At 38.7% G+C, this 13,080-nt stretch overlaps 1 protein-coding gene across 4 annotated transcripts in view; it reads left to right on the top strand.

The window, feature by feature from the left end:
- The window catches only part of Fam114a2 (family with sequence similarity 114, member A2), a 38,472-nt gene that overhangs the window by 9,974 nt on the left and 15,418 nt on the right, over window positions 1-13,080 (top strand). For all 4 annotated transcript variants that reach the window (XM_005376191.2, XM_013508608.1, XM_013508613.1 and 1 more), the window contains exons 5-9: window positions 747-835; window positions 1,943-2,077; window positions 2,580-2,738; window positions 3,625-3,748; window positions 11,958-12,037. In XM_005376191.2, the coding sequence (XP_005376248.1) occupies window positions 747-835; window positions 1,943-2,077; window positions 2,580-2,738; window positions 3,625-3,748; window positions 11,958-12,037 (587 nt within the window). The remainder of the gene's footprint in view (window positions 1-746; window positions 836-1,942; window positions 2,078-2,579; window positions 2,739-3,624; window positions 3,749-11,957; window positions 12,038-13,080) is intronic.

The raw sequence follows: 13,080 nt of genomic DNA, 5'->3' as shown, positions 1-13,080 counted from the left end.
CAGCTATTCCCCTTTTGGGTATTTTCCCAGAAGAATGAAAAACCACAGTGATATATGTGCACTCCTATTTATAGTAGTACAGTTTTTAATAGCTAAATCTTGGAAACAACCCAAATGCCTATCAACTGAGGAATGGATAAAAAAGATACGGTATTTTTATATAATGGAGTACTACTCAGCTATAAAGAAGGATAAACTCACAGCTTTTATAGGTAAATGGATGCCACTAGAGACCATACTCATAAGTGAAATAAATCAAACTCACAAAACATTGTACTGTCTCCCTAGTGTAAGAAATTGAAAAAGTAGGTAAGACCCAAAATCTATAACAGATGTTGTGAAAGGGAAAGCAGCTGCTCAAAAAGAAAGAACAACTGGGATGGGTGAAAGGAGAAAAGAAGGGAAGAGAAAAAATACATATACAAAAGATAGATAAGGTAGTTATACTACTGATTTAGTTCATTGAAAAAAACGATTTGTGCTTATATTGTTTAATCAGTAATGCGTGCCTCTATCTTTTAATTTGAGCAATTACTTTGAAGATAACAATATGTAATATATTAACCATTGTTAATCTCTCATCTTGTTTTGAAATTCTGTGTTAGTGTTTTTTCTCTTTTTTTAAAAAGGTTTAAGGTCACAGGAAGCAGGGTCTAATTATTGAAAAGTCTCATAGATGCTAAGAGAGTAAAACAGTGACCCTTCCTTACATATTTACCTTTCATGTGGCCCTTCTCCTACTATAGAAGAGACAAGTACCAGAGAGAATGAAAACTCCTTGGTGGCTGGTCCGTTTGGTGTATTCTCGACCATTTCTTCTGCTGTTCAGAGCACAGTGAGTAAAAAGTACAAGGTGGCCTTTGATTACAAGTACCGTGTGCTAACTGATTGCACCAGGGGAGCTTCAAGCCTTTCATTATTATAATGGTTTGCGTATTTTTCTCCTTTTCCTTGAAAAGCCATGGGAACTGATAACTCTTAAGGGAGTCCTAAAGATCAGTCACTTCTTAAGGGTAGAGTAAGAGCTACATAGAAACTTTTTTAAAGAAATAAAGGCATATAGGATGAAAAATTACAGAGAGGAAATATATATAAGATTTTATGGACCAGGAATTCTTAGTTTGGTGGCCTAGACAATGTCTTTGCTTTATAAAAATACTTTTCCTATAATTACATCTTTTAAGTGAAGGGGAAAAGTATCTGTATTTATGATAGACACGTAGAAAACCATGTATAGTGAGAAATATGTTAAAAAGGATAATAGAGGACACAGTATTGATATACAAGAGTCAATGGCTAGTACTTTTTAAAAAAATTTTTTGTTGAAATGTGACATCCATACAGAAAGTGGAATCATGTGTTCAATTTGAATTTTCACCATGGGAACATACTTAGACTAATATTATGGTATGTCCGGTGCCCCTGACTTATTTTATCTTCTGCACTGAGACAACTAGCCCTGTCTTCTAGTGTCGTAGATTGATTTTGCCTACTTCTGTGCTTTATGTAAGTGGAACTGAACCCCTTGTGCCCTTTTGTATTTGGCTTCTTTCACACAGTATTATGTTTGCATAATATATCCATGTCGCATTTTACGAGTATTTTCTTTGCTGTGTTCCATTGTCACATTGCATTTATTCCAGAGTTGGTAAGCATTGGGGGTAGTTATTGTAAGTAATACTGGTATGCCCAGGCTTTTACATGCATATTTTCTGATGAACACCTGAAATTTCTGGCTCATGCATGTGTAGTAGATAATAACCAACAGTTTTCCAAGGTGGTTATGCCTAGTTACTTTACTGCAAGCCTTGTATGATTACTTCATGTGCTCCATATTCTTACGTTGGATTGATATCTATGGTCATACTTTTAAATGCTGTGATCAAAGTGTTTAAGTATATTTTCTCATTATTGTTGTAATGAAGTTGTGTGTGGTTTCTAGGGAAAGAGCGTTATTGCTGGAGGCTTGGATGCCTTAGAATTCATTGGGAAAAAGACAATGGATGTAATAGCAGAAGGGGATCCTGGCTTTAAAAGAACTAAGGGTCTGATGAACCGAAATTCTACACTATCTCAGGTACTGTTTTCTTTACCTGTTTGATTCCTGTTTCTGTTTTGATTTGTATTTTTGCATTTATTAATGTGGGACGTTGTTATAATTTCCTTTTAAAGAATTTTCATTGGTTTTTTTAAATTAAAGCTTTGGGGGTTGAGCATTGAGAGCTCTAATGCTTAGGAAAATGCCAGGGTTTTTTTTTTCTCTCTTTTGTTTTTGCAGTAGCCTCCTGTCAGTGCAGTGCAGAATGCTAAATCAAGTCAAAGTTGTTTATTAGATTAATGTTTAAACCACTTTGAGAAAAACACCTGGTTCCTTGGGTGTTATTTACCTTGTCTAGCTCCAGATTATGTGTTATTTTTTTCCCGCAGCTCCTGAGCCTATTGCATTTGAATTGCAATGCCAAGAATGAAAGTGCAGTGCTCTGTGCTGACACCTGTCCTAGCTTTGATTCCTTCCACTCTTGAAACTCACCCTTGAGCTCTCATTACTGTTTCAGTGTAATGCCTCCATCTCTTTGTAGGTTTTACGAGAGGCGAAGGAGAAAGAAGAGCTATGGACCTCCAATGAGGTTACCATGGAAACTGACAAAAATACTCATTATGGGCTACTCTTTGATGAATTTCAAGGCCTTTCCCATCTAGAAGCTCTGGAGATGCTTTCCCAAGAAAGTGAAATAAAGGTAATTCCAAAGCAAAAATTCCAACCGAAAAACTTCAAAAAAAGGAATGTTGCGTAGCTTATTTTCTCTTTGTGCATTTGGGAGATGAAATGCATTTCTGATGGAGGCTTGAGGCTCTGTGGAAATACTCTACCAGAACAAACGAAAAGCCAATGTTTAAATTATTGCTACCAAGAATCACAATGAGTCAGATTTTTTTTTTCTAAAGTGACACATAAAAGGGCAGATTAACAAAGAGCTTTTTGTTTTTTTTTAACAAAGAGCTTTTAATAGCACATCTGTTATTTTTCTTTACCCCACCCTTTTTTTTTTAGAGCTTTTAATAGCACATCTGTTATTTTTCTTTACCCCACCCTTTTTTTTTTCTTTTTCTTTTTTTTGGTTTCTTTGGCTTCAGCTGCCAAGAAAATCTGTTGATTTAAGCTGCTAATTTGTAGACATTTACCTGTTAGTTTTTAATTGATTCAAGAATATTTCGTTTCCCCTTGATTTTTTTTTTTTTGAGATAATGTCTTACTATGTAGTCCAGGTTGACCTTGAACTCACTGTGTAGCCCAGGATGGCCTTGAATGTGCAGATCCTCCTGCCTCAGCCTCCTGAGTACTGAGATTACAGTCCACAACACCTTGATTTCTAAACTGTTGTTAAGCACTAATAATTTGCAAACTATTCATTTTTTCCGTGGCCTATGTTATTTTTGGAAGTACAAATTTTTCTACATTTGTATGATAACTAGCCTCCTGTCTTAAGATTTCTAAGGAATTGCTTATATTATATTGGCTAGTGAACTTGTACTAACTTTAGTTTGACCTATATTGTCTTCTCCGTTTGAGAATTTTTTTCCTTTCATAGTTCCACAATTTTTTATTATTTTATATCCATTCAGGTGAAGTCTGTACTTAATTCTCTGAGTGGAGAAGAATTAGAGACCCTAAAACTTGAATTAGAGCAACTCAAAGAAGCATTTTCCCTAGCAGAGTTCTGTGATGAAGAGGAAGAAGAGAGAAAAGGTAATACAAAAGTTGAGCATCTGAGTGGGGAGAATGCATTATGTTTGCAGGTACTGCTTTGCTGTGGAAATAAATTATTTACTGTCTCATTACTCTATCCTGATTTTATTTTATTTTTTTATGGAAAATCCTCTCTGTAGCCTTCTTGCCAGGCATTAAAATGGCCAAGTCAGCCTTGTGTCCCATCTCCTCTTCTCCCTGTCTACTGGTAGCTTCTCGAAGTCCAGTGTTGCAACATGCAACTCTGCGTAGTTTTTCAGTGAGAGAGCTGCTCTGGTCAGATCTTTTTCTCAGTTTGGTTGCCCCCATGAATGTTTATATCTCTAGATAATCCAGCTACGCTTCCCTGACTCCTGTCATGCCAGATCTGCTGTTGAATCGAAGCATGCACAGTGACAGCTACCCAAATGTGGGTGATCGTTTGGCTTTTCATTTTTAAAAGTTCTTTTGTCCTGAATTTTAATATCTACACTTCTGACAAAATTTGCATGTTGAAACTTCTCATTTTTGCAAAATAATCTGGAAATATGGTAGTTCATGTAAACTGTAGTTTCTGGGCAACTGAATATTAAGGTATAAGGGACATTTTATTTTAACATTTTAGTTGGAAATATTTCTAAGGTATATTCTACACTTTCTTTTTTAAAGAAAACGGAATCTAATGAATAGTTTTACTTTTTCTTGATGAAATAATCAGTTGTAAACATTAAAATTGCATAAATAATTCTGCTGGTGTTCATTAGGACATACGGGGTCAGTTACCCATGTGGTAGATTAAATCAGTGGTTTACGACATGTGATCTACAGATCCTTGAGTCCAGAGTCCTTAAAGGGAATAATAATCCCAAGATGTAATTTATTTTTAAACATTTTTATTTTTAGTTTTTTACTGTTTGGATGCTTACTGATGATGAAAAGTAGTGATGGATAAAATTGCTGGTCCCATAGACAGTAGCACCAAGCTTTGCTAATATCGTTTTTTTTTTTTTTTTATGCAGGTTTTATTTAACTTGATGAAACAGTAAAAATTATTCATTTTATTAGATCTTGACCCTGAGGTATACTCTTTTTAATATATGATGTGATACATGCTGTTGTAGGGGGTTTTCTCAAGCAAAACTAACATTATTTGAGTTGTGAGGTGAACTACTTGTTTTTGTCATGGAACATCATTTTCACTTAGAAGTTTACACAGGCACACAGACTATTCAGAATAGACTATTTAGTGAACATTATCTTGAAAATGAGTGAAGTGAGCCTTTGCTTCAAGGAAAGCATCTGGTTGTGTTTATGACTCATGATAAAAATTCAAACAAAGTCAAAGTTAGAAATTTATAAAATGTATTTATTGCTGTTTTGAGCTTCACAGCTTCCCAGTGCTGTTTACAGATTCTTCTGATGAAATCTGTGGTGATAGTAACAAATATAATAATTTGTAGATGTTTTACAATGAAATGTGTCAGCGCTTGGAAGATCTGCATAACTCAGAGAACCAGTGTTTTCCCAGTGAGTAATGTGTGACATTAGACAATCATGTCTGGGCAAATGAGAGTGATAGATTTTAATTTACTGTAACTGAGTACAAAATTTTATAACTTGGTTTCAGGTTCATTCCAATACAGATCACTGCAGCCTATTCTCCGTGAAAGTCCACTTGTTGAATTTTGTTGTGGTAGTAAAGAATATCTAAGGGTAGTCTTTACTAATTATCTGAAAAATACATTACAATACTTCTTCCGGGGCTGGGGATATAGCTGTTGGTAGAGTGCTTGCCTATCATGTACAGAGTCCTCACTTTGATCCCCAACACTACATGCAAATACACAAAAGCAAATTTAATTTGAAAAACAAATTTTTTTTGCTTTCCAACTATGTGTCCTTGCAAGTGAGGATTTTGTTCACATATTTAAGCACAACATATCACAACAAACTGTAAAAGCAGATAAAAGAATCTAGCCATGTTGCATTAAGCTAAATATTAAAGAGATTTATCAAAGATGTGATAAATAAAAGTGGCATTGTTCTCATTAAAATTTTTCTGTTTTGAAAAACATTTTTTCTTTAAAAAATATGTTAGCAAGTAGTAGGTTTGTTATTTTCAGTGAATAAATAAATACTTTAAACATTTCAGTTTCAATTTTTAATATGATAAATGTCTATGTATATATAACTCACCTTAAAAAAATTCTTTGGGGTCCTGAAAAAGTTTTTCAAGTATATAAAGCTTCTGAGTCCAAAATGTTTGAGAACTGTTAGGTTAAATTACCCAAAACTGCAGAATTTACAAAAATGACTGTCATTACTTTTAAGAATTGTGTATCTGTATTTTCTTCTATATATTTATGTACCCATCTTTTACTTTGCTTCATTCTTTCTTCTGATATCCCCTGAATTTCATTTGGGTTATTTCTGACCTACTATGGTGTGAGTGAGAAACCAAGTAACTAGACTTACTCAAGTTGTCCATTGAGACAGAAAGGGGTCAGGACATAAAGTTGTGTGTCTGGATTCTGCACTGACCGGGACTTTTTCTTTTTTGTTTCTGTTTGTGTTCTAAGAAGTCAAGCTAGCTGGTTACATAGCATCTCCCTTATTTTTTGTGAAAGTACTAATCCTTATTAGGAAAATGTACTTAAAGGTACTTTAGTAAGGTACCAAAGGTACTAAAAGGTACTTTAATAAGGAAAAGGTACTTCCTTATTAGGAAAAGTACTAAATCCTTATTTTGGCCAGGATGTTGGTGCATATCTATAATCCCAGCACTTGGGAGACTGATGCAGGAGGATTACCCCAAGTTCAAGGCTAGGCTGAACTACATAGTGAGACACTATCTCAAAAAAAGAAAGAAAATGGTTTTGAACCTGGGTGTGATAGCACATCTTAGCACTTGAGAGACGGAGGCAGGAGGTTCACCGCAAGTCTGAGGCCAGCCTGTCTGAACTACATAGTGAGTCTCTGTCTCACTTTTTTCCTCCTTGCTGAGACAATGCCCAACACACATAGTTAAAGGAAGAAGGTTTATTTAATTCAGTTTGTAGAGGTTTCAGTCCATAATTGGCAGGCTCCAAGGCAGGGTGTCACATGGCAGAGGGGCAACTGTTCATGGTGGCCAGAGATAGCAATAGCAATAAATGCAAATGGGGGAGACAAGCCAGACTGCAGGGATTAGGGCAGTGCCAGTACAAACAGTGGACTGATCCAGCAATCACTCACCCTTAAGCCCAGCACCCTTAATCCTAGTGTTGAACCATGAATGAATCAAACTCTAGATTTGACTACCTCCAAAAAAGCCCTATCTAAAAGTGCATGGGGCTTTGGGAAGACATTTAGACCTAAACTATAACCTTCTGCCCCTGAGCCCCCAAAGACTCATGCACACTCCTTTACACAAACGGCATTTAGTCCATCCCCAAGAGTTGCCGAAGTCTTACAGTTTTAACATTGCTGAAAAGTCCAAGTCCCAAGTCTTCTCTGAGATTTAAGGCAAACTCATAGCTGTAAGCCCCTGTACATATGAAAAGAAAGTTAAACACTTTCAACATTCATTGCCACAAGGTAGACATTTCCATTCCAAAAGTTAAAAACAAACAAAGGAATGTGACCAAAGCAAGTCCAAAATCCATCAGAGTAGACATTAAGTCCTATAGTTCCACTTGCAGCATCTGAAGTTATCTGTGGCAGGAAGTGGACTTTAAAGGGCTCAGGTGGCTCCACCCGTATGGCACTTCTGGTTGTTGTAGCTTCCATGACTTCTGTCTTGGGCCTACTCTGTTCTCTCCTTGGAGTTTTCATCCAATGATCCACATTCCTGGCTTCTCCAAATTTCTGAGGCCTCTACTGCACCTCTGGCCTCACACTCATACCTTCACACACTACCCTCAGACACACTGCCCAGCCTGCTAGGCCTTATGAGATCTGGGTGGAAACCTTCCTGACGCCACAACTCTTCTATTCTGCATGCATCCAAAACCAGCACCATGTGCATGATGCCATGGTCTGCTGGCAGCTGGAGCAGTAGCCAGGTTTACCTCTCTCTGGGCTGTAGGGGTTGAGTGCCTGGATGGCTGACCACTCTGAATCCAATTCTGAGAAACAAATTCTTTATGCTGCTGCCATTCTGGAACATGGTGCACTGGGGCTTTCTTCTCAAAGCAAAATCTTTCATTTTTGCAATTTTGAGGCTGCAAAGCATGGAGTCCTGCTTCTTGTGATGCCCTCAAGCCATCTTTTTTATTCTTCTGTTGCTTCTCAGCAATCAAGATATCTGCTCTACCTTTGCAGTCCACAGCTTTACTAGAGTTTCCTTTCTGGCCAAACTGAGCATTTTTAATCATTCTGCTGGCCCCTTTGCTCTTGATTCTCAATGTAAATCTAGCTAAAAGCCCCCAACAGTAGCCATGCCACCACCTCAACATTAGACTGGCTTGACATTTCTTCTATAAGATTAGTTAGTCTCCCACCCTTAATCTCAGTCTCAGGCAGTCTCTGGACATGAGTAAAGTACAGACAAACTTTCTGCCAAGCCATAAAACATATCATCTTAAGTCCAACAGCCAATGCAGTTCTTCTTATCAGAAACTTCCTGAGCCTGGTCTTTACTGGCAGGATTTCTATCAGCCTTCTGGTCTTCTGAACTCTGACCCAAATCTTCCATACAGAACAGCCTAAAGCATTCTACCTCTACTTTTTCAGCTTATATCTCCAAATCATTCCAAACTCTTTCCAGAAGTCATTCCCAAAGGCTGCTGAACCACGTGATCAGATGTAGTCACAGCAAAGACCCCACTTTTGGCACCCGATTTTGTTGTCAGTTTTTTCAAGGGAATAGATTTAATACGTAATTTATAGGATTATTTTATTTTTATTTTTTGTTTTGGTTTTTCTCCGGTACCAGGAACTGAACTCACGACCTTGCACTTGCCAGGCAGGCGCTTTTGGCCGCTGAGCTAAATCCCCAGCCCCTTATAGGATTATTTTATAATATTCAATGAAAGAGTCAAATGCAGAAGAGTGCAAGAGATCTGTCTACACACTAGAGATCCAAAGAATCTAACTGAGGGTCTAGATCCTATGGCAAAATGTCTGCACAAGTCTGGCTGAAGACCTAGAGCCCATGGCACTGTCCTCCATGAGTTGGGGGCCTTGAGCCCATGACAATGTCTCATGCAAGTCTGTGCTGGGTAGTCTAACAACAGGGTGAAGGATCTGTGCCACGAGGTCTATAGATCTGCACTGGAGCCAGGAAGCCAACACTCAGTGTAAGGACCAGGGCTCCCTAAAGAGAACTGCAGCCATCCCCTGCAACAGTGAGGATCCGAGCTCCTCCAGCAGTGAGAACAGATGAGTTCATATCAGGAAAACCAACACGACAAGCTTCTCCAGGAGAATCAGCAGCATACCATCTTCCGCTCCAGTCCTTATTTTAAGCTGTTGGCAGCAACCTTCCGTGGACCTTCCACACCCAGCACCTCACTGATTTAGTTCAGCTGGGTGTTATAAGTTGCCCATTAATTAGTACACTGCAGACCCTGTCTCAGAAATGGGGGGTGTTAAGTGGTGAGGCTGTCCTAAAATAGCAGTTTAGCATGATTGAAAAAACAAAAGATGGGTTTTGGAGTTATAAACAGGTCAAAATGAAGACCTGCCACTTACTAAGCTGTGTATCCTTGAGAAATTACTTAACACTGAGCTGCTATTTTCTCATTTAAGATGATTTGATTCTTCCCACGTTGTTAAAGGACTGAATGAAATATGTTTAATGTGTGACAGGTAATAAGCACCAGCAACTTTTATTATTTTCACTATTAGGGAGATATAAGTAAGTAGATTTAAAAATCCACATTTTAAAAGTCTTAGCAGAAAACCTATCATTTCATTTTAATGTGCTTAAGTTTCTCCATTGTTCCTAACAGAGCCTTGTTGTGATAATTCCCAGTTATTTATTAGCATATTTGTACATGGTGCCATTAACAGTATTTGTTCAATGTAGTCAACATATGGCTTGTATAGTAATCAGAAATCCCAGTCTTTAAATAGCTTTCAGAGAACCCTAAGGTCTTTTCCAAACAGATGGGTTTGTATTTGTGATATTTTTTCTCCTACCTGTCAGTCAGAGATGAGGACTCTGAAGATACAACAGGGAATTCCAGTGTGCTACCCCCACCCTACCCAGACCTGCCCCAGCCCCTGTTCACCTTATTCAGTGATTTTGGTTGAGAATATAACAGTGATTTTGGTGAAGCTGTTAAAAGAAAAAAAATGAAGTAGCAGAGAGCAAAAACCCATAGAACCTGGTTCTGGTGAAATTTGTCGTCTTCATTCACCATCAGATCAGTGTCCTTAGGACTTGTACCTCTCTCAACACCCCTGATCTCTTTGCCTAAGAAAGACATTTCTTGCTCTTGGAGACTGTAGCCTCTTCCCATATCTCTCCAAAGCACAAGTGCTTTCTCTTTTGTATCCTCACACACTTTTGTTTAATGCAACAACTACTTTTTATACTTAGTGCTGTGAAGCGTACATGACCATGACTTCTAAACATTTTTTTAACACAACTTGTACCAGTAGAAGTTTATTGAGCACTTAGACATGTGTATTTGAATGTTCATACATTAAATGTGTATACTGTAATAATGTATTTTTTACACTAAAAATATGCCCTAAGATAGAAGTTTTTAATAGAGATAAATATCTCTAAATGAATGTCCCCCCCTCTTTTTCCCCTGCAGCGGGCTTTGTGAGCCTGCTGAGGTACATGATCCCACTGTGGAGTCAGATTTATTCTTTGAATCGAAATACTTTAGAGTTTAGTTGGGAAAACAAAATGCCCACATAAAAGTCAGGTTTTAGATTTTTCCTAGTAGGATAACATTAGGAGTTGTTTAGATGAGTTATGAAGGTCAGAGATGTATCAGTGAGACCAGCTTTTCTCAAACCAAGTTGTGCCTGAGATCACTAAATCATTTTAATTCCTTGCCCTAAGAGAGGGGGACAAAATTACGGTGCATGGAGAGAGAAGGGCTAAGGTTTTTTCCCCCTGGGGACCTTCTGGAGAAATGCCAGGAATGCAGCAGTAATAATTTGCCCTTGCAAGTCTTGGACTAGAAATACACATCTAGATTGTAAGTACTGGAAGATTCCTGTGTACGTGAGTTCTGCTCTGCATTCCATTGCAGAGAAGGCCTGGACTGGGCCTTGGACAGAAGGAGGAAGAGTAGGCTTTGATGTGTAGAGAGGAAAAGAGCATTTCCTGCCATTTATTTAGATGAGTTAATGGTGTTTTGACCTTGACTCTCCCATTTGTTGTATGTTTCTCAAATGTAGGTGTTCTGTGTTGCCTGCCATCTCTTACCAGGCTGACTCCAGTAGCTTCTTTACAATCCTTCCAACATCCTGGATTCTCTTTCCCTTTTTTTCTTCTTGATCCAGCAGTTTCTCTTACATGGATCATGGATTATTGCTCAGTCTTCCCTCCCTTTTTGTTCCTCATGTCATCCATTTCCCACTCAGCAGCCAAAGTGATATTTCTATAATTTAATTTGATCACATTTGTCTTTGCTTAAAAATCATGCAGTGGCCCCTCACTCCCTGACTGTAAAGTATGAGTTGTTTACCAGGGATTATACAGCCCTTTATCATCTGGATCCCACTCAGCTTTCTTGCTCCCTTCCAGTCCTCCTCTGTTAGACACTGTCACCATAGCAGACTTGTTGCAGTGCTTTCTTACACCCTTAAATCTTTGTACCTTTTCTTTCTGTGTGAAACTGTTCTTTCATATCCCAATTTAAATTAAACTTCCTTGGATGCATATGCACTGCACCTGCTTGGTACTCTACCTTCATTACTTCTCCATTGATTTTCTCCATTCATCTTGGATGTAATGCAAAGAACACTGGGAGGAGGAGAACCGAGGTTTAACTCCTCAGATTTCCTTGTGATCTTATGGATATCACTTAATCTCTTCAAGCTCTCATTCTTCGTCTCTGAAATGGGGTAGTGATACTTCCCTTACAAGCTGAATGAAAGGATTCTGGTACAGTATGCATAAAAGGATTCTGTAAGCACTAAAGCACTGTGCTCATGTTAATTGCTGCTACACCATTGTTATTTTTGTTGTTGATACTGCTGCTGCTGTCTCGCATCCTCCTCACCTTCCTCATGATCCTCGGCAGTCTTTCTGGAGTGTTTTACATGGGACTTGGTTTTTTAGGGGATGAAGATTTTACCAAAGAGATAACAGAGCTGTTTTCCCAGCTGCGCGTCTCTTCCAAACCAGAGAAACTTGCCAGGGTAAGTTACCACCTCTTGGTGATTTTCCTTATTTTATTTATAAGAATTTAGTAGATACACAGCAGAAGAGTGTAAATTTCTGACTGGAGTGTCACCAGAATCAGTGGTACATTCTTGATATACCCAGAATAGGGGTTCTACACCATTTACCTGCCTCCTGCTCCCACATGCTAGTGTTCTGAACCCATATCTACTACCCAATCCCCCTCCAAACCCGAATCTCTTCCATCTTACACTTACTTCATTTAGGATGCTTTGCTTGTCTGGAAGCTTAATTTAGGCCACAGTGTTGGTCATTGAAGTTGGCAGTGCTGACCATGTTTCATGAGGCCTCGCAGATCTCAGGGCTCCAAATGATTCAGAGATGAATAGATGTGGTCTCTCTCCACATGGTGCTGGATAGAGGCTGCCATTTTCTGGAGCCTAGTGACTCGGATAGTTACCAGCCAGCAAGTAGAAATGAGACAGCCCTATGGGCCAAGCTGTGGTCTTTGGTGATGACCCCTGAACTGCCAAAGCTCAGAATGGATAGGGAGGGCCTGTTTCCATAGCAGTGCTTACCTAGCACATGTTCCATTGCCTGCTCATGGAACATTATCCACCGGGTCGTGGATTGCTTCCTGCCTTCACCCACCTCTCCCAACCTTGAGAGTATTTCAGGCTAGTCAGCAGCAGCACATACTGCTTCCTGGCCAGAGAGAGCTGGTAGCCAGTGTGCAGTCAGTATAGCAACTTCTCTCCCATAGCTCAGGGTGTGGAATATGCTGCTTTGTGTTTCTTCCCAATCTCTTGTGCCCCATGAATGTGCTGTATTTTCCAAGAAAACCTTTCCGACCATTCCTCAGCAGCTCATCTCCCTTACTTAATTGCAGCCATTCACTATAAGTACTTTCCATCTTGTTTTAATCTTGTTTTTGTTTTAGAAATAAGTCAACCTTGCAAGTTGCATAAATAGTACAAACGACATTCATGTATCTTTTATGCAAATTCGCTGTTGCTTGATTTGCTTAAGCACTTGTGCTTGCACGTGTGTTCTGTGTGTA

Source organism: Chinchilla lanigera, unplaced genomic scaffold (assembly GCF_000276665.1).
Source record: "Chinchilla lanigera isolate Chin_1 unplaced genomic scaffold, ChiLan1.0 scaffold00007, whole genome shotgun sequence".
Classification (NCBI taxonomy): domain Eukaryota; kingdom Metazoa; phylum Chordata; class Mammalia; order Rodentia; family Chinchillidae; genus Chinchilla; species Chinchilla lanigera.
Note: the sequence above shows the minus strand (reverse complement) of the source record. Positions and strands in the feature narration are given on the sequence as shown.